The sequence below is a fragment of the Petromyzon marinus genome, chromosome 19 (assembly GCF_048934315.1).
Source record: "Petromyzon marinus isolate PM22_M1 ecotype Great Lakes invasive population chromosome 19, UKy_Petmar_22M1.pri1.0, whole genome shotgun sequence".
Lineage (NCBI taxonomy): Eukaryota > Metazoa > Chordata > Hyperoartia > Petromyzontiformes > Petromyzontidae > Petromyzon > Petromyzon marinus.
This window is the reverse complement of record NC_133685.1, coordinates 227,513-247,114: the sequence shown is the minus strand read 5'-3', so window position 1 is coordinate 247,114 and position 19,602 is coordinate 227,513. Positions and strand designations below refer to the sequence as shown.

General features: G+C 42.5%; 1 protein-coding gene across 4 annotated transcripts in view; it reads left to right on the top strand.

Annotated features, from left to right (window-relative positions):
- NEK10 (NIMA related kinase 10) overlaps positions 1 to 19,602 on the top strand; it is a 42,375-nt gene that overhangs the window by 19,679 nt on the left and 3,094 nt on the right. For all 4 annotated transcript variants that reach the window (XM_032957411.2, XM_032957413.2, XM_032957412.2 and 1 more), the window contains exons 19-35: positions 74 to 176; positions 821 to 949; positions 2,390 to 2,527; positions 3,618 to 3,663; positions 4,882 to 5,003; positions 5,793 to 5,895; positions 7,211 to 7,286; positions 8,790 to 8,919; positions 10,003 to 10,073; positions 11,189 to 11,387; positions 12,630 to 12,858; positions 13,108 to 13,254; positions 13,730 to 13,833; positions 17,710 to 17,820; positions 18,371 to 18,479; positions 19,054 to 19,106; positions 19,288 to 19,346. In XM_032957411.2, coding sequence (XP_032813302.1) covers positions 74 to 176; positions 821 to 949; positions 2,390 to 2,527; positions 3,618 to 3,663; positions 4,882 to 5,003; positions 5,793 to 5,895; positions 7,211 to 7,286; positions 8,790 to 8,919; positions 10,003 to 10,073; positions 11,189 to 11,387; positions 12,630 to 12,858; positions 13,108 to 13,254; positions 13,730 to 13,833; positions 17,710 to 17,820; positions 18,371 to 18,479; positions 19,054 to 19,106; positions 19,288 to 19,346 — 1,929 coding nt within the window. The remainder of the gene's footprint in view (positions 1 to 73; positions 177 to 820; positions 950 to 2,389; positions 2,528 to 3,617; positions 3,664 to 4,881; positions 5,004 to 5,792; positions 5,896 to 7,210; positions 7,287 to 8,789; positions 8,920 to 10,002; positions 10,074 to 11,188; positions 11,388 to 12,629; positions 12,859 to 13,107; positions 13,255 to 13,729; positions 13,834 to 17,709; positions 17,821 to 18,370; positions 18,480 to 19,053; positions 19,107 to 19,287; positions 19,347 to 19,602) is intronic.

The following is a 19,602-nucleotide window of genomic DNA, read 5'->3' as shown; positions in this document are numbered from 1 at the left end:
TGGCCGCTTAATGTTTTGGGCCTGTGCTCAGCAATTGTGTTTAAATACTAATAATTACGTCAATGTTGTGTAGGCTCTTCCCAGCAGTGCTCTTTGAAATGTTCATCGACGTGGGACATTATGTGCGAGATATTGTGGCCTACGAGCCCCTTGTTTTGAGGCTCAACGCACTCAAGGTTAGCATGACACTCCTCGCTTATCTGCTGCTGCTTAGCACTGAGGCTGCTTTTCATTCAGTTCATTATAACATGAGAGATTAGGGTTTCCACATTGGTTGAGAAATATATCTTGTTATGGTCTGTTGAAAAGGTGGCAACCCTCGTGTGTGCATGTGTACATCTGTGTATGTGTGATTGTGTCTATGTTCATAGTGAGGAGTGGTAGTGTACCTCCGATTCGCACGGTTGGCCACGTATGGTTCGAAAGAAGTTTAACATATATACATATTGCGCTGAGCTACGAACCTGGCGACCCGAGTTTGATTCCCGCTAACTGCCAACACCACTGATGATTATAAATGGTAAAATCTATTATATTTTGATACTGGAAAGAAAGGTCCCATGAACCAGTGATGATTATCTGGACCTATACTGGACCTCATCTAGGTCGACTCAGCCTTAAATAAGTACCTGATGCAATTGTGTAAACAATGCTACTGGGCAGACAAAGGTAGTCAGGTGTCGTGCTGACCACCAACCCCCTTGTGTGCTGTGGCAACCTTCTTCACGAACAGGACTTGCCCCAACAGTCTGTTAAGGCTATCAGAGGAAAATGTCTTTTGTTTATGTGTATGCGTATGTGTGTGCATGTGCTCCCGAAGCCAGAGGAGGTGCAGGAGATCCAAGAGGCAGTGGAGAGCATGGACCAGACCAGACTGCCAGAGAAACGGATGGGGGGCTATGCCGTGCTGGAGCACCTAGGCAGTGGGGCCTTTGGCAGTGTCTACAAGGTGTTTCCTCACGAGCAGTCCCGGTTCAATTCCCAACACATTATTATTGTTTAATTTAGTGGGGAGTTGATCAGTAGTCAGTTTAACATGTAGGCTTTTGCGACCATTATTATCCATAATAGATCGCAGAAGCGTGGTCACCACATCTACGCCTCTATATAAGGAATGAAACAGTTAGACTTCTCCACAAATCTGGCTGTCGCCTGATGAAGCTAGTTGTAATTACTGGCGAAACGTCGTACTCAGATTGTAAATGTTGTGGCTTGGCTCTCCAACACACCGGTGTGCTGTACTAGTGACGAATTGGCATGTTCTACTTACGTGACTTTACCGAAAGAACCAAAGAGTATGGATTCCTGCAGTCACGAAAGCTTTAATTCAAGATTGGCATATTCGGTTTACATGACAACCCTTACTAGTTTGGCTGTGTCGGGTGGTGGCGGGTTTTAACGATGCATTTATATATTTACGGGATCTAATCCAAAAAATCTCTTATGGCTGGTCAGTAGTGTTTACTTGCTCATGTGGAGGTTTGCGAGTGAGCCAGAGGACAGCTTTAGGACTAGCCTCATGATGAATATCCAAAATGCTCTTGGCAAATAATCATATCCGGACGTGGTGGGACTATGTAGTGCATGGTTTGAAATGTTATACTTACAGAGAGTTCTATAGACTTACATCGAAACTCGTAGACTTACAGAGAGGCCCATAGAATTAAATGATGGAAGCGGGCAGTTGCATTACTCTGTGGTCCATTATTTGAGATTAGTTACTGCTGTTGCACTGTGGGTTATTCGTTATCATCCATCAGTGTAGGAAATAGCCATATCTGCCATGTGATATTCTTAAATGATTCAGCACGGATCCATTGTGGTAAAATTAAAACTGGAAGGTCGTTCTGTGAGCGCGATAGGGTCGTTGGCATTGTCCCAGGTTTCTTTGCGCTGAGCCTTAGGATTGATTGCTGTGAGAACTGGTACTCGATTACAAACATGATCCATCCTGAGTGCTCACCTAGGTAATTATCAACACATAGGGCACACAGGCTGAGGCCTGGATACTCTGCAGAAGTAATTTCAAATCTGTGTGAAAAACGTCAACATCACGTTGCGGACAAAACACTCATACACACCATGAATCAAATCCCATCGTATTAACACTATTAACTAGAGGTGAGGACGTGATCTCTCTATAGTGTGGCCTTGGTAACCTTGTCGGCGTGGGGGAGGTGGGGACACGGAGACCAGTGGTATTGATGGGGGGACGGCCATGCCAAAAAGTTTGAGAACCACTGGCTTACCATTATCCTCTAAACACAGACTTAGCCACTTCCCAGCTGTCTTACCGATAGCTCTCGTGCCTTACCAGCCAGAACACAAAGAGTCATAGCTCTACGGCATGTATCGATGATTGTTCATGGCTCTGTCTTATGTCGTGGAGGTGAGGAAGCTGAATGGTCAGCAGCTGCTTGCGCTAAAGGAGGTGAGCCTGCACAACCCTGCGTTCGGCAAGGACAAGACGACGCGGGACTCCAGCCTCAATTCCATCATCTCTGAACTCTCCATCATTCGTGAACAGGTCCCCGCTCTCCACATACATGTTAATACTTCTGGTAGTCTGTAGGAGTTAATATTTTCAGAATTAAACCTTTAAACCTTTGCAGTTGAAACTTTGTAAAAATAAAATGTGCGGCCTTCAGCATCACCGAGAGCATGTTGGCTCATAGTGCATACACACGGACACACAGGAGACGGCCGTGTGTTTTGTAGCTGCATGCAGCTCCATGTAGCCGTCTCGTTAGCTGTCTCTCTTGCTTTATTTCTCTCTGTTTTTGTCTCCCTTGCTTTATTTTATTTGTAAAACAAGTTTCTCCACATATTCAGACATGGCAGGTATGACGACTGTTTTACTTACGCTGTGCTCGCACCAAGGTACCGTCTCACACTGGTAAAGACTGGAGGCGAGTGTCCTTTGACATACAGGCCATCCAAGCAGCCAGTTGTGTGATAGAAGGTAGCTTTAGCTTCAAGTGTATTTTGTTTAACCAGGTGAGAATTCAAGAGACGAGGATAAAGTTCCATTTCCAAGAGGGATCTGGGTCACCAATATGACAAAAGCTATTACATGAAAACAAGCACAACCCAATAGAAATGAGGAAAACTAAATATAAAAAAAAATAATTGAAGAAGAAATTGAGTATTCTGCACAAAATAAGTTAATATAAAATAACATAAATTGACTGTAGCAAATTTTGGTTGTACAAATTGCTTTCAAAGACCATTTTTAGTAACATTAAGTTCCATAAACATCAAAATGGAATGAGGGTGATCATCGCACCGGTGTGTAAACAGACGAGGACACACGTCTTTCGCACAGTATGTAGCCAACCATGCTAATTGGAGGTGCTAGTAAACACCAATGGAAGTTTTCAAAGAATCCACAGATCAGCATAAATTGAAATAGACCGTAGAGCACCCAAGGACATGTTTGAAGCAATGGAACAACAGGTGTTTGGGCCATTAACAAGTCAATTCACGCAAACTACTTAAACACTGAGTAGACTTTTAGAATATATATGCACCAGATGAGCATCTTACATATTTTAGTTTTTGTATAATGTGAAACTTGTTTGATGGAGACCTAATGTTTATATTCTCTGTTTTTGTAGCTCAAACACCCAAACATTGTAAAATACTACAAGACATTTGTGGAAGGTAAGTACGCATGAATATCATGTTACATTTATTCCCCAGATACAAAACAGGTTAAGCTAAAATCTATAACACAAAATAATCATTTTTGTCATTGTGGAGAATATAAGTGATAAAATAAGCAAGCAGACAATTCACCTCCTCATATCTGCCCCTATGGAAAAAAAGATTAAAATTTATTTTACATGGAGATTTTTTAATTATTTATGTAACTGATATATACACATCAGTTACACGGTCTTCTGAGAGCGCATCATTTCAGCAGCATTGGTTCAACACAAGGAAATGCTGGATTTGTTTTGTATGTAGCACTTATTTTGAACCGTACGTAGCCAATCGTGCTAATTGCAGGCGCGGTTTTGACATTCGGTGTCTCATCAGCAGAGTCAGGCTTGCCAATTCTGGTGAACTGCCATATGTTAATAGGCGAAGACACTCTCTGTTAGATATGGGTCCTAGTTCAATAACACAGTTTATTTTGGGAAGGCCCATTGAGCTATAAAGCTCTTGTTCAAGGCTGATATGGTAGCAGGCAAAACTAAACAATGGACATCACAAGATAATCGTTAGTGTCGTTGAGAATAAGTCAGAAGATAAATAAGCACTATAATACAATACTTTACTGTGTGTGTGACAGAATGTGTCTCTAACACCTTGAGTTTCAGCTGCTGAACACTACTGCACACCACACACCAGTGGTGGTTCTTGTGAGAACAGAGCCCATTTCTCTACGAGTCAGTCAACGCACACAACCTTTGCATTGACCCTTAATGTTAGTAATTACGAATTTGTGTGGACATTGATGGTTTAATAATATTGATCCAAGCCTATGTACCAAATGTGAGACAGATTTGACTGTTGGTATTAAATACACTGCAGGACAAAAGTGACCAGAAACACATTCCGAACTTTTCTCACTCATCACCGTAGATTGCTGCCCAAACAGTAGCAGCGGCACGTTTTTAATATGACTGCATTATCTGTGGGCAGTGGTTGAAATCAGCTAGTTTATGACAGGCGGCCATACCAGCACTTCTTAGAACACCAAACACGTAAACTGACACTTTTCAGAACAGTTTCTATTTCATGATGTTTTCAGAGGGAAAACTACATGATAAGTTTAATACCAGGATATTTTCATTTCGAATAGTATCTCTAGGTTAATATAAGAAGTGATACAGATGAACAGCATTGTCACTAGACATGAGTTTGTGTGTGTAGATGACCGCCTGTACATTGTGATGGAGCTTATTGAGGGAGCTCCACTGGGAGAACACTTTAATGCTCTGAAGGAGAAACACGAGCGCTTCACGGAGGAACGAATTTGGAACATCTTCATCCAGGTACACACCAGCATGCCACGAGTGGCATACTTCATGCATTGACTCCTCCGTATATATGTGGTTGTAGGGTAGGGATATGAGCTTTTCCACACCAAAAGCTCAACATATTTCTGTCGTTATGAGACCTTTGCCATAAACAAGATATAGGAATAGGTTTTACCCTTTTAACTGGCACAAAAACTGACACCTTTATTCAAGGCATCATGTTTGCAATAACCACAACACAAGCAGTCAAAATGCAAACAAAAAAGACAACTCTGATAATAAGTACGCCTTTTGGCGTCTTCTGGTCCAACACCAATGGAGACTAGGCTTTAAGAAAAGCTGTCTCGGGTGTGGACCAATCAAATTCAAGGACAGTGCATATTATTATCAGAGTTGTCTTTTTTGTTTGCATTTTGACTGCTTGTGTTGTGGTTATTGCAAACATGCTGCCTTGAATAAAGGTGTCAGTTTTTGTGCCAGTTAAAAGGATAAAACCTATTCCTATATATTTCTGTCAACCGAGGTCTATCAAAGTTGTGCAGTAATTCTGTAATGTCGTTTACAATATCAGTACCAGATCTTGCTACAAATCAATTCCTGCCACCCGAACACAGGTGCCGGTTTCCGGACTGTCTGGGTCATAGCTGGACTGGTGGCAACCTTAATGTAAGGTCACCCTGGATGTTAAAAGCAGAGTCCTGTTAAGGCCATACATTACTTCAGCATCTTTTAACTCTGGGAAAAGGTTTTCACTGTGGAGTCAATCCTGCAAGAATGTTTTGTAATGCATAATGTGCTTTGCAGATTTGCTTGGCACTGCGTTACCTACATAAGGAGAAGCACATCATCCACCGAGACCTGACTCCTGGCAACATCATGCTGGGGGAGAGTGACCACATCACCATCAGTGAGAGAACACTCGTCGACAGTTGTTATATCCAGTGCTTACAGATAAAAGAGCTTAGAACACATTTGCATTGCTGTAATGATACTGTAAGAATATTTGTACATATTCATCACTGGGATAGCAACCAAATAATGTGACACAGAATAATCTTTGCATTGTTGTGGAGAATATAATTAACAAAATAAGCAGACAATTTGCCTCCTTCCCATGTCCATCCCTCCACATTAAAATAAAAGCATTTTTACATATCCTATCAGCCATATAATGTTGACATTCTGGGGAATATAACAGTGTTTACCGTATTTTCCCGCATATAGCCCGCATACGCACATAACCCACAGACGCATAAACCCCGCAAAAAGCGTTTTGTGTAAAACAAATTTCAGATAGCCCGCACCTCCATATACCCCGCATGCATTCATATCTTTAACATCGTTACTGCAGCTTAATTCCATCATATTAATTAAAAGTTTACATTTGTAATACATTCCACTATCAATTGTTAACATTAAAATCATAACGTGCACAAAGAAAACAAACTAACCGAAAACGAGTGAACTTAAAACAGTAAATAAGTAACAAAACTAAAAATACAATAAATAAGTAACACATAACTGGTAGATAATTACCTTAAGTAAGCGTACTGTTAGGCTTACCAGAATTCGACCTCATCATGTTACAGCTACTGGACCGGTAGTTACCCCTGTACAGTTTTAGCACTGGTAGATTGTGCACTGCGCAGACAATAGCGGCACTACGGTAACGCCATTGCCTCCTGGCAACAAAGCCATTGGAAGTTTGAAACAAAGCTCATGGTCGCGACTGTATAGTGCTCAGCTAATAGCAGCGGCCTAAGGGACTCAGCAATTTTGATTCCGCGTCTGGTAGACGCTTGTTAAGGCTCTTCGCATTGTGCAATCCATAGCCTCAATTGAAACTTTCGCACCCCCCTACTGCCACTGAAAGTATTACGGTAAACAAAGTGCGCCCACTTCAAACATTGTCGTTTGATTGTACAAACAATTCGAATCATTTAAAATGTGATAACATGTGCAATTTTAGTATGAGCGGTTTATTCAGCAGTGCTTTAGTCAAAGGTAAGCGTTGCATAGTGGATAGTCCTACCATGAAACATTAAACGGGTTATGACATGTCACACGTGTAAAATATTTTTGGGATAGCCCGCACCTCCATATACCCTGCAGGGTCTTTTTTTGTTTGTAAAATTTGGTATACCCCACGGGTTATATGCGGGAAAATAGGGTAGTAATATTAAATTGTGTAATAATGCAGTCTTGGAATTTGTGTTGCCAAGCGGACTTTGGGCTGGCCAAGCAGAAGCAGGAGAACAGCAAGCTGACATCCATGGTGGGCACCATCGTCTATTCCTGGTGGGCTGCTCACTCTCACAGCATCAGACATTTGTGTGCTAGGGCTGGGCTATACAGGGCTTTGTGCTCTCTACTTATGTATGGTAGGACTAAGCCACAGGGCTCTGTGCTCACTGGCAGCTTGCCTGGTATTTACTTTAATGAGCCAAGAATGTCTGTGTGTCCCACGCGTGACGTCACTCCACGTCGGCCAGCCCCCCTCATTAATACTCATGAACAGGTGACGTCCTCCACATGGACCCTCCCTCTCATTAATAATCATGAGCAGGTGACGTCACTGCACATGTAGAACCCCCCCCCCATGAAAAATCCGGAGCAGGTAACGTCAGTCCACATCGAACAGCCCCCCACATTAATAATCATGAAGAGGTGACATCTTCTGAATGGACACCCCCCACCATTAATATTAATTAGCGGGTGATGTCACTCCACATAGGGGGGGCGAGGCGCCTCCTCCCCCTCAGTGTCAACTTACAGTCCTCACTAGAAAGGCAGAACCCTCACGTCACGCGACCTCCGTAACGCTTTTGAGACATAGAAGTAAAAAGGACGTCATGATGAACAAGGGATTATAACGTTTAAATGAAATAAGTCTGTCACCGCGGCGTTACAAATTGCACACGAATTGATGCAATATACACCCGTCCTTGGACAGGCAAAAGACTAGTTATGAATATTTACCCAGGTATGCAACACAAGGGAGCTGCTGTGGTTGGATTCCATCTTCCAGCACGCTCGTTGTCCAAGAATCTCAGATCCCTCTGGATTTTAGAAACCTTTTCACCTAGCAGTTGTATGTATATTGAACTTCTTTCGCACCTTACGTATCCAACCGTGCTAATTGGAGGACAGCAAACTAAACACAAAAGCAGTTCTAAATAATTACTTAACTTTCGTGACTGCAGGAATTCATATTCTTTGTTTCTTTGGGTAAAGTCACGGAGATAGAAAAAATAAAAGTAAATAAAATAAAAACTACGACGTTTCGATCACAACACAAGTGATCGTCCTCCTGATGACGATCGCTTGTGTTGTGATCGAAACATTGTAGTATTTTAATTTACATTTATTTTTTCTATCTACGTGATTTTACCGAAAGAACCAAAGAATACAGTTCTAAATAAATACGTTTTTATTTAGATTTAAGTGTATAGCTCCAGTGGCTTCCTAATATCAAAAGGAAGAGCGTTCTAGACGGCCGAAGAAGCGCATCTGAAAGTGTGTGATGCAGTGACTGTTTTTTATCGATGGTTAGCCAGTTTCAATGAGTACACCACAGTTATGTGATCAGCACGTGTGCCCAATGTGGAAGCGTAGCTGAAATACCCTCCAGAGCTCTCTCTAGTGGGTACCCTCCCGCTAGTAGCGTGAACAAGCAATTGCAGGGCCGCACTTTTACCACCTTTACCTGCCACACAAGACAATCCACACAGGATCCACAGCACTGTGATTGTTTACACATTTATATTGTGTATACATGTCTGCTTGTGTGTGTGAGTGCAGCCCAGAGATTGTGAAGAATGAGCCATACGATGAGCGAGCAGATGTGTGGGCAGCTGGGTGCATCCTCTACCAATTGGCTATGCTCACACCGCCATTCTACAGCACCAATATGCTCTCCCTCGCCAGCAGGGTGTGTATATACCACCTGTCATCTGTGCCACAAAGCCACAAAAAATTTGAAGTAATTTCTTGCTCAAATGAGCATTGAGGTGGTGCTCATCTCCTGTTTATAGCCCTGAGACAGTGGTGGAAATTTCAAATTTCTATGGCAGAGGTGAGTCTGTCCAGAGGACAAACAACCACTGTTGATTTGCTCACAAAGTGGAATTCATGTTATCGACCCCAGAGGTATGGGTCAACCCCACACGAGGAATTTAACTCGATATATTCTGATCGTGAGCCGTTCGCTCTAACGCTAAGGCACCTTCCTTGATAATGATGATACTAACAACTAAAGTACGTACTAAATCAATAATAACTCTAGCTCAGACCATAGCTATAACTTGAACTAACAAACTCGCACTATTATAAACCTATCTGATGCTAACACACAAATGGCCCACATCAACAAATAAAATAAGTTGATCAAATCACATTGAAACAAAACCTCTGCATGAAATCTGGTACCATGACTCTGCAGCCATTTCTCCAAACTCCCAACAGTACTATCTAATTTGCCAAACAAGTGTCTCTTGTGTAGTGTACTAATTCACAGACACTAGTAGGAGGTACTCTCTCTCTTTTATTCCGGCCTTCACAGCCTTAGGGGATAACTACATACTGGGTCGGGACAGCCAACATGCTGCCAGACCCGCAGCTTGAAGAGGGCGAAGATCACGATGACAATGGCACGACGAGTTCCATTCCAGATCGCAGCAGCCCCGACTGTGAGTCGGAGCTCGCCTTTTATTCTGCCCAGCATGGCGAGGCTCCGCCCCCGGCCCCGCACCCCTCTGGATTCCCCAGAAGGCTCCGTGCCTTGCCCACAAGTCCAACTGGTAGAATGGGCTGCTACCCCTAATTCCATTGTCTCCCAATCTCCCAGCGGCACGTGCTATAGTGACTCCTTCAATGTCACTACACTTGCATGAATGATTACTTTCCATTGCATGGATGTAAATATTAAATGTGCAGCTGAATTACAATAATTCCACACAATGCTAGCACCATGATGTTGTTTGAATGTGACTGGTGTGATTTTATGTACATGCAGATAGTGGGGGCGACCTATGAGCCAATCACTGAAGGACTCTATTCGGCCCAGCTCAGCAAAACCGTACGAAGGTGAGCTCCTCCTTACGTTGAACCTTCCCATCGTTTGTTTAGAATGTCATCAAACAGTACTGTCACTAAGGGCACCATCATTTTCTGTGAGTATCTGGGGTTGTGTTTTGCTTGATATTTGTGCAGTGTGTGCTGTTGCGGTTTTGTGTTGCTTGGACTTGCCCACAAGTCCAACTGTGTGGGAGCTTTTGATTTAAAGCTTTCGTGACTGCAGTAATTCATATTCTTAGCTCTTTCGGTAAAGTCACGTTGAAGGGAAAACAGATATTTTATTGTTTTTCCTTCAACGTGACTTTACCGAAAGAGCTAAGAATATGTGTGGGAGCTATCGACTATTGCCCCATACGAAGCTTCGGGTTTAGAGAGGGCTACACGGGCACAACACAGACTGGAGAAGAGATGAGTTGGTGTGGTACAGGAGGATGTGGAGCTGATTGGACTTGCCAATGACTGATATCAGCGGTGTCAAGATCAGCCACTGTGGAGGAGGCTCAAGAAGGATGCTACTGGGCAGCTGGAGGCAATTGATGTCCAATAACAATAGAGGATGGAGGAGCGATACTCACAACAATGAGCTGAGCACCCAGACATCTAAAACATGCAAGTTGGCATAGTGGGGAGCACAGGTTGTGCATCTGTCAGAAATCTCGGTCAGTTAACCTATAACACCTGAGTCTGACTTCCTGTCAGCATGTATGTATGTTGGACTTTGTACGCACTGTACATAGTCAACCATGCGAATCAGAGGTACAAGGGAAGGACAACAAACTAAATATAAAAGCAGTTCTAAAGAAATGAGTTCTCAATCTAGATTTAGTGAGTTTCCATAATTTCACATGGCCTAAAAGTGCATTTAGCCTGGCACAAGTGCCGTGGTGATGTCACCACCACATAGTGCCAAATGGCAGCTGTTGTTATTATGTGTGATTGTGCTGACCGCTGCTCCGTGAGAGAGTGGGCCCTGGCATTGACTGAGTGGGCGGTCGAGATCGGTTCGTTTTACCGTCGAGGTCACGCAAGGAGATGTTGATGTCGTTGAAAACTATCTCGGCCGATACCGCCTGGCTGTCGTCGTGATGGTTTCGTAAATGCTCTGTGTGGGTGTGGCGGGACAGGTGCCTCAGTCCCGAGGCTGGATTGCGCCCGGACGTGGTGGAGGTGTGCGCAGGGCTGTCGGCGCGCCTCATGGCTCATGCAGATGCCCTGGGAGCCAACTGCTGTGACATGGAGCACCGCTTGGAAAGGGAGCGGCGCCGTACTCAGCGCCGTCTAGCGCAGGCCCACATGCACGCACATTGTTGCCTGGCACAACAGGTAGCCATGCTCACATTCACACTCACGTTAAATTCTGTGGAATAGCAATGCTGTGATATATATCGTACAATATAAGGTCCACAGAAATGTTTCTGTTTTGCACAACGTTTAATTTTTTTCTTGACAAAATATTTCAGAAATCACAATCAGAATCTTAATTTATACTGGAGGAATCCAATAATTGTAGTTCACAGAAATAATAATAAATGTTCTCAATAAATTAAATTTTTTTGTGCTTTGTAAAAACAATTCTGGAGTAATTGACAGCAAGTACATTATAATGATTTTGGATCGAGAAGTTGCAATTATTAGAAGGCTTGTAGCAATGTTATGTTGATTGAAAAACAGTTACAGAACATTTAAGTGATATTTATGCATACATCAAAGCACAACAACTGAAGTCAGAGGGGTTTCTTGCTCAAGTGAGTGTTGAGGCAGTGCTCAGCTCCTGTTTACAGCCCAGAGTCGGTGGTGGAAATTCCAGTCCCATGGCAGGGGTGAGCCTCTTAACAAGACAACCATGGTTGAATTCCCACAAAGTGTTACTTATTTGATCGACTCCAGAGGGATGACAGTCAACCCCCAACCAGGATTTGGACTTGCAACTATGTGATTTGCGAGCTGCTCATTCTGTTGCTCAGCTACCTGGCCAAAGATTCTCTCTGCGAGTTACATCACCATTTATTGCCTCAATGTTAATGCTTCTTGATATAAACTGTGACTGGAAGCCAGATTAAGGGAACCTATCTTCTTTGGTTCTTTCGGTAAAGTCACGTAGAATGAGAATAAAATAATACATTGATAAAATAAAATAACACAATAATATTCTCACGACGTTTCGGCCACAACACAAGCGGCCTTCATCAGGTGAAGGGGCGAGACTGTCTGGTAGGACAGCGCTGGAGTGAAAGGCTGTCCTACCAGACAGTCTCGCCCCTTCACCTGATGAAGGCTGCTTGTGTTGTGGCCGAAACGTCGTGAGAATATTATTGTGTTATTTTATTTTATCAATGTATTATTTTATTCTCATTCTACGTGACTTTACCGAAAGAACCAAAGAAGATGAATCATTGCAGTCACGAAAGCTTTAAATCGAAATTTAAGGGAACCTATGTTTCTGCTGCATGTCTGCCCTCAATTAAGATGAAGGATTTTCTTTGCATTTGGAGTTCAGTAGGTTGCCATTCACACCTGCATATGACCTAGCCCGTATGTGTATATGTGTGTGTTCGGTGGGTGCAGGAGCAGGAAGGCAAGGGAGGCAGCTTGGAGAGCAGTGGGGGTGCATCAAGCTTGCGCAGTGAAGAGGGCTGGGAGGGGGGCACACTGGGCGTGGATTGGATGGAAGGGGGGGGGAAGCCTGGGTCGGCCCTTGTGGAAGAGGGTATGGTAGGCCTGCCGTGTGCCTTTGCGCTGGTGCCCAAAACCTGTATCGACCACGAAAAGAGAGGCGCCGAGTCACCAATCTATGGCACGTGCACGTACCGCCACAGGCAGCCACAATTTTTGGAAACATTAATTTGAAGAAGAGTTGCCCATTGTATGCTGGTGTTCCAGGCCAAATTACTGACATACATATATTGATCGGCACTTCCTAATAAGAAAAGCTGGCAGGACCCTCCTGAAAAAGAGTCATCAGACTCGGTGAGGCTTTCTTGGGTAAACGAACATGATGATAATAATAACTTGGCTCTCTTCACTGTTGCGGCATGTGGATAAGGCTTGGAGGGTGAGGACTCGCTCCTGACACCACCAGGGCCCTCCAGCACGGTGAGCAGCCCATCCAGGCAGCACCCATCGGCCGAGCGACGCCGCTACTCTCGCTCTGCCGACTCCATCTGCAGGGGTAGCTCCAGACCGCGACCTCGTGAGTTTCCTTGCTAATTCATTCGCTTGTACCCGTCTACTGCTGCACAATCGTAAATAAAATATGGTTCTATATAGCATCTGTATGTGACCGCATCTTGAGATGCTATGTGGATAGCAAGAGGCAGTCAGATATAGGGGGGGAAAAGGAATATTTTAAGGCTGAACTTGACTGAACAGGGGCAGGGAGTTGACAGTTGATGACGGGGAAGGCAGTTGCAGACTAATCAACAGATGGGGTGGCTCACTGAATGAAAGTCGACTGGGGTTGTTGAAGTTTTTAGTGATGTTTATGCTGACAGGCTGAGAGATGTTCACACAGGCATGAGTTGTGATAGTTTATAATTGCGGTGACCAAAGCATTTGCGTCCATCCGCACAGTCTGTTGAGTCGTGAGCATTAGGATGAATATTGTGATGAGGCCCCATGGCTGTGTGACCTCCAGGAGCAAAGTGGGCCGTTTTGATTATGTCCAGGGTCAGGAACGGGCATTGCAGTGTCACAGCGCAAGGTGAGGCAGATCTCGGATCCCATCCAGCAGATCCTCTTGCAGCTGCACAAGCTTATCTACATTTCACAAGTACGTGACCCAAACCTCACCAATTACTGCTGCAGTGCGACACTTTCTGTACACAGTGGTATAGCTAACATGTGAGCAGGCGGTGCAGCTGTTCTGGTCTCCATGGGCCGGAGGTGCCCGAGTGCTGGGCTACAATTTAGAAGGGGACAATTGTACCGGGTTGAGGAGGTGGTGCCAATTAATTCCTCGTACAGTGCTCATGCCGACCCCCCTACATCACTCGCTGTAGAGCTGTGTTTTGCCATTGTTGATGCACATTACATTTAAGAAGGCAAGTTAAATGTATAAAGTATGACTTAGAAGTTAAGTCCTGTCACAGGATATTGCACTAAAGGCAATAATACAGCATGTATAGCATGCGAATGTATGTATGTTGAACTTCTTTTGCATTGTACATAGCCGACCTTCATAATTGGAGGTGGGGTGGAAGGATAACAAATATTAACTCTTATGGCTAGTTTGATTGGTATCTGCAGGGCCTACGAAAACTGAAGAGCCAACGAAAAACAACAGTTTTTTTTGTTTGTATGATAAAAGATGTAAGCAAGATATCTTCTTGAATAATATATATTTATGCTCGTTGCAATTTCTGTGCAGTGATAACAAGTCGTTAACTCGTTGTGAGGCATATTACACCTAAAATAACAGTTTAACACGTAGGCTTTTGCGACCAGTATTATTCATCATAAAGGTTTTTGGGTTAGATCGCGTTATTATAAATGTGTCGCAACCCTCCACCACCCGACACGGCCAAACACACCGGTGAGCTGAAGAAGTAACTAATTGGAGTTTTGTTAACGTGACACATTTTTTACTGATTGGCCATGTCGGTTGGTGGAGGGTTGCGACACATTTATAATAACACGATCTAACAAAAATCTTTATTATGGACCTAAAATAACAGTGAAACAAACCTCTAAGCTTAACCAAAAGTAAAGAAATATGGTACTCACCATGCGGTCATCCTGTCAAAACATTGAATTTGTTATCGATGAAAATGAACGGCATTCTTTTCAAGCTGTGCAATCCGATATGATAATCAGAGTTTGCTAGGTTTATCTTCTTTGGTTCTTTCGGTAAAGTCACGTAGAATGAGAATAAAATAATAAATTGATAAAATAAAATAACACAATAATATTCTCACGACGTTTCGGCCACAACACAAGCGGCCTTCATCAGGTGAAGGGAGCGAGACTGTCTGGTAGGACAGCGCTGGAGTGAGAGAGCCACGTTCAGATCACGGCTTTTAAGCTGTGTGAGAGGAACAAAGAGCCTTGACGAAGGAATTAGCATAAAATTTAGCATTGAAAAGGCTGAATGATTAGCTTGTGACTGGTCACAGAAATAGTTATGTTAAAAGTTAAAGCATACACATCCGCAGAGGCACCCATTGTTAAAAGGAATTAGCATAGAATTTAGCATTGAAATAGCTAAATTAAGGCATTCGCTTGTAACTGCTACAGAAATAGTTACGTTGAAGTCAGAGCATACACATTCACCGAGGCACTTAGTACAAATCAAAACAGGAGAATTTAGCATTGAAATAACTAGGCGAATTTAGCATTGAAATAACTGGGTGATTTGCTGGTGACTGGTCACAGAAATGACTACACATCTGAGCTATTCACAGTACTATATAGTGAACCAATAAAAACTAAAATATAAATTACCTTTATGTTATCAATAAACTCTATATTCTCCAATCAGCTAAGCTACCAACCATAAGTCGTTATATATCACAATGCTGTTCATTTCTGTGACCAGTCACCAGCAAATCACCCAGTTATTTCAATGCTAAATTCGCCTAGTTATTTCAATGCTAAATTCTCCTGTTTTGATTTGTACTAAGTGCCTCGGTGAATGTGTATGCTCTGACTTCAACGTAACTATTTCTGTAGCAGTTACAAGCGAATGCCTTAATTTAGCTATTTCAATGCTAAATTCTATGCTAATTCCTTTTAACAATGGGTGCCTCTGCGGATGTGTATGCTTTAACTTTTAACATAACTATTTCTGTGACCAGTCACAAGCTAATCATTCAGCCTTTTCAATGCTAAATTTTATGCTGATTCCTTCGTCAAGGCTCTTTGTTCCTCTCACACAGCTTAAAAGCCGTGATCTGAACGTGGCTCTCTCACTCCAGCGCTGTCCTACCAGACAGTCTCGCTCCCTTCACCTGATGAAGGCCGCTTGTGTTGTGGCCGAAACGTCGTGAGAATATTATTGTGTTATTTTATTTTATCAATTTATTATTTTATTCTCATTCTACGTGACTTTACCGAAAGAACCAAAGAAGATGAATCATTGCAGTCACGAAAGCTTTAAATCGAAATTTGCTAGGTTTGTTTTCTCTTTCATTTGTGCCTGGTGGTGATTGCTTGTGTTGCAGTCGAGGCATCGTGTGCTATTGTTTGGTTTCTTATTTTCTCTTTCTACGTGACTTTGCCGAAAGAACCAAAGCATAATCATGTTAATCCCTCACATTAACATAGCCACTTTAGTGCCCTCTAATTTCTCACATTAACATCATGCTAATTTCTCACATTAACATCACTAGCCCCGGCCACTTCTTTGTAACCCTTGAGCCCATTTCAAACCTATTACAAAAGTCTGCCTCAGCAGCAGACCATGCTTTCCCACCTGATGATGGACGCTTGTGTTGCGCCCGAAACGTGATTTATTTTATTTTATACTTACGTGACTTTACCGAAAGAACCAAAGAGTATGATAATCATAGTAAAAAATAGTTGGAGAAATTTTCGCTTTTAATATTTTATAGGCTTACTATGTTTAAAAAAAGAAATCATTTCAAATTAAAGCTAATTATCTGCGGCACAGCACGCTCCCATACAATTAGGGCACAGACTAAATAATGAACATATCAGGAACGACATCTGTCCAGCAGCTCGACGAAGTACACGTGAAACAAGCGAGTGACAGCGGCGGTAGTAACATGGGCAGCAGTACCAACTCTAGTAAGTTATCACTGAACGCCTATGAAACAGATGTGCCTAGGGCCTACAGTATCATTCAGGATAACTTTGTATTGCTAATGTAAGCATCTATAAAGTGAGTCCCAACCCTTCTGAACTCGTGTAAAAATGGCACCTTTAAAATGTTTTCATGAACCACTGTGCGTATCTGTTTAAAATGGCTTTCTATCTTTACTTATTTTCAACCGTCTTTCTCACTTCTTCTTTACTTGGTTGTTAACTATTTTCCGCCTTGCCATGCATAGCACCCTGAGAATGATTGTTTAAGGACGCTTTATACATTTAAATTATTTTTAGATTTGAAGCTTTCGTGACTGTAAGGATTCATACTCTTTGTTTTTTTCGGTAAAGTCACATAGGTAAAATAAAATAAATGAAAACTAAATTAAATAACGACGTTTCGGAGGCAACACAAGCTTCCGTCTTAAGGTGATACAGCTATTTTGCTGTGACTGTTCCACCTGAAGACGGAAGCTTGTGTTGCCTCCGAAACGTCGTGATTTAATTTAGTTTTCATTTATTTTATTTTACCTACGTGACTTTACCGAAAAAAAACAAAGAGTATTTATAGTATTATTTAAAAAATCTGGTGTTTGTTGAAAAATATAATGTCTGCAATAGTTTCGCAGACCACCCACATGGCTATGTGGACCACCAATGGGCTGGCACCACAGGTTGGGAACTACTAATCTAGGCAGTGGCTCCATGCACTTTTGCTGGTCACTTTTACTTAAATGTAAGAAGGAATTTAGAATGAATTCACAGCATATGCATTTAACGTGTCTTTTTCAAATTAACGCTTCTCCAGTTTGGTAGTTCTGTGTATTGTGTAGTTGTATGTAACAGTGCCTCTAGCCATAATGTCTCCTGTATTGGGCTTTAGCTTCCTCCATCGCTGACGCACAACCGGTCACGCAGGGCTGTGGAACGTTTCAAGAAGTCGCTCTTCAGTCCCCACAGCAATGCTTGCAATCTCAAGAGTGAGATTCAGAAGGTTTGGTTTTGTTGTTTTAACATTCGTTCAACAAGTTACAGGGTGATCCATTTATAGATAAAAATAATGGGAAGAAATTAATGACAAAAAACTTGTTACTTTAAAGCCTCTACATCTCCCACCATTCTCAAAAGTCAAATGACCGTTGATGCATTTATGTTCATCTTCTGAGCCAGTGGTGGAAATTTCACATTCATATGGCATAGGCAAGTCTCTCCATAAGACAACCACTGTTGACTTACCCATAAAGTGGTACCAATTTTTATCAACACCAGAGGGATGATGAGCTATGTCAACCCCCAACCAGGATTTGGACTCGCAGCCTTGCAATTGCAAGGCCCTCGCTCTACCACTGAGCCACCTGGCCGGTTTTCTCAATACATTTATTGACTACTTTAGCACTCTTCCCTGTAAGATAAGGAGCCACCATCATTTTAATTGATCTTGAAACGCATACTTTACAAGTCTATGTGGGTCTGTGTTTTGCATGGCTATGGCAAGTTGGGCTTGAAAAGCATCATAAGTTGTTGGCCGCGTGTTCGTTGGGCAGGTGGTACAGGGTTCCCAGGAGGTGATCGACTTGGGCTGGGCCCTGGCGAAGCCTGGCGTCCACTGTCAGAGCAGCTCCAGCTCCCAGCTGAGCTCAGGGGAAACCCATCGTGAGGGACAGCACCACCATCAGCTCACTCCCTCCACTGATCTTCACTCGTCGCCGTTGACCTTGGCCAGTGAATTACTTTTTTAATTGGTGGTCTTCACAGTTATCGTTTGACACAGCTTCGCTAATTTCATGAAACAAGCAAATACTGATGAGAGCTTCAGTTATGTTTGACAAATATTCAACACCTTCGTCATTAACACCGTGGCCTTAAAAGGAAAAAATATATTTAATTGATGACGTTTTGGGCAACGACCCTTCAGAGTGTTCATGACGAATATCTTACGTATTTGTTATTTGTGCACCCCTCCCAATGCAGTATCACCAAATAATTTGTTTGGTTAAGTTTGAGTTCATCAATATCTTCACCAAGAATTAAAAGAAAACCCACTTTATATTCATTGGATTTTTGGAATACAATACACGATCGACTCTTAAGACCCTTGTTAAGTCCAAATGATAACCACAATGGACGATACAATTCATTCATGTGCTTTATCTGAAGTTCAGTGTTTTACATGATTATATGTTTAGATTTCTACGTCATGAGTACCCAGTTGTGTTTCTGTGTCCAGGTTATTATGATGGCGATGACAATCAGGAAGGCATCACTTATGGGCAAATGCAGGTAACTACTCTTGGCACCTTTGCTGCAATATTATTTGTTGGTGTTTGTGAATCATGCTTGGAGCTCCGATATAGCGCGGAAGAAGTGTCTGAGCTGTTCACAGTCATCAGCATTCAACTGGTATGAGGTTAAAATATCTGGACACAACCAAATGGAATGTGCTTACACTTTTCTTTTTCAGTGTATGATTGAAGATGTGCTCATGGAGAGTGGCTACTACAGTACAGGCCAAGCCACCCGGTATGAAAGTGTGTGGGTTATAACATCCTTTCACTCCTAAATTGCTTTTATATCAACTTTCAAGTGTATTTTGTTGAACCAAACTCAAGAGACCAGGATAATAGAGTCTTAATTGCAAGAATGACCGGGGTCACTATAATGATAAAAGCAATAACATAAGCAAAGTGTGACAGTGAAGAAAATAGCAGTCAGATAAAAAATAACTGCATTACATAAAACATTTTAAAGATATTGTATGCACATAAATACGTATGAA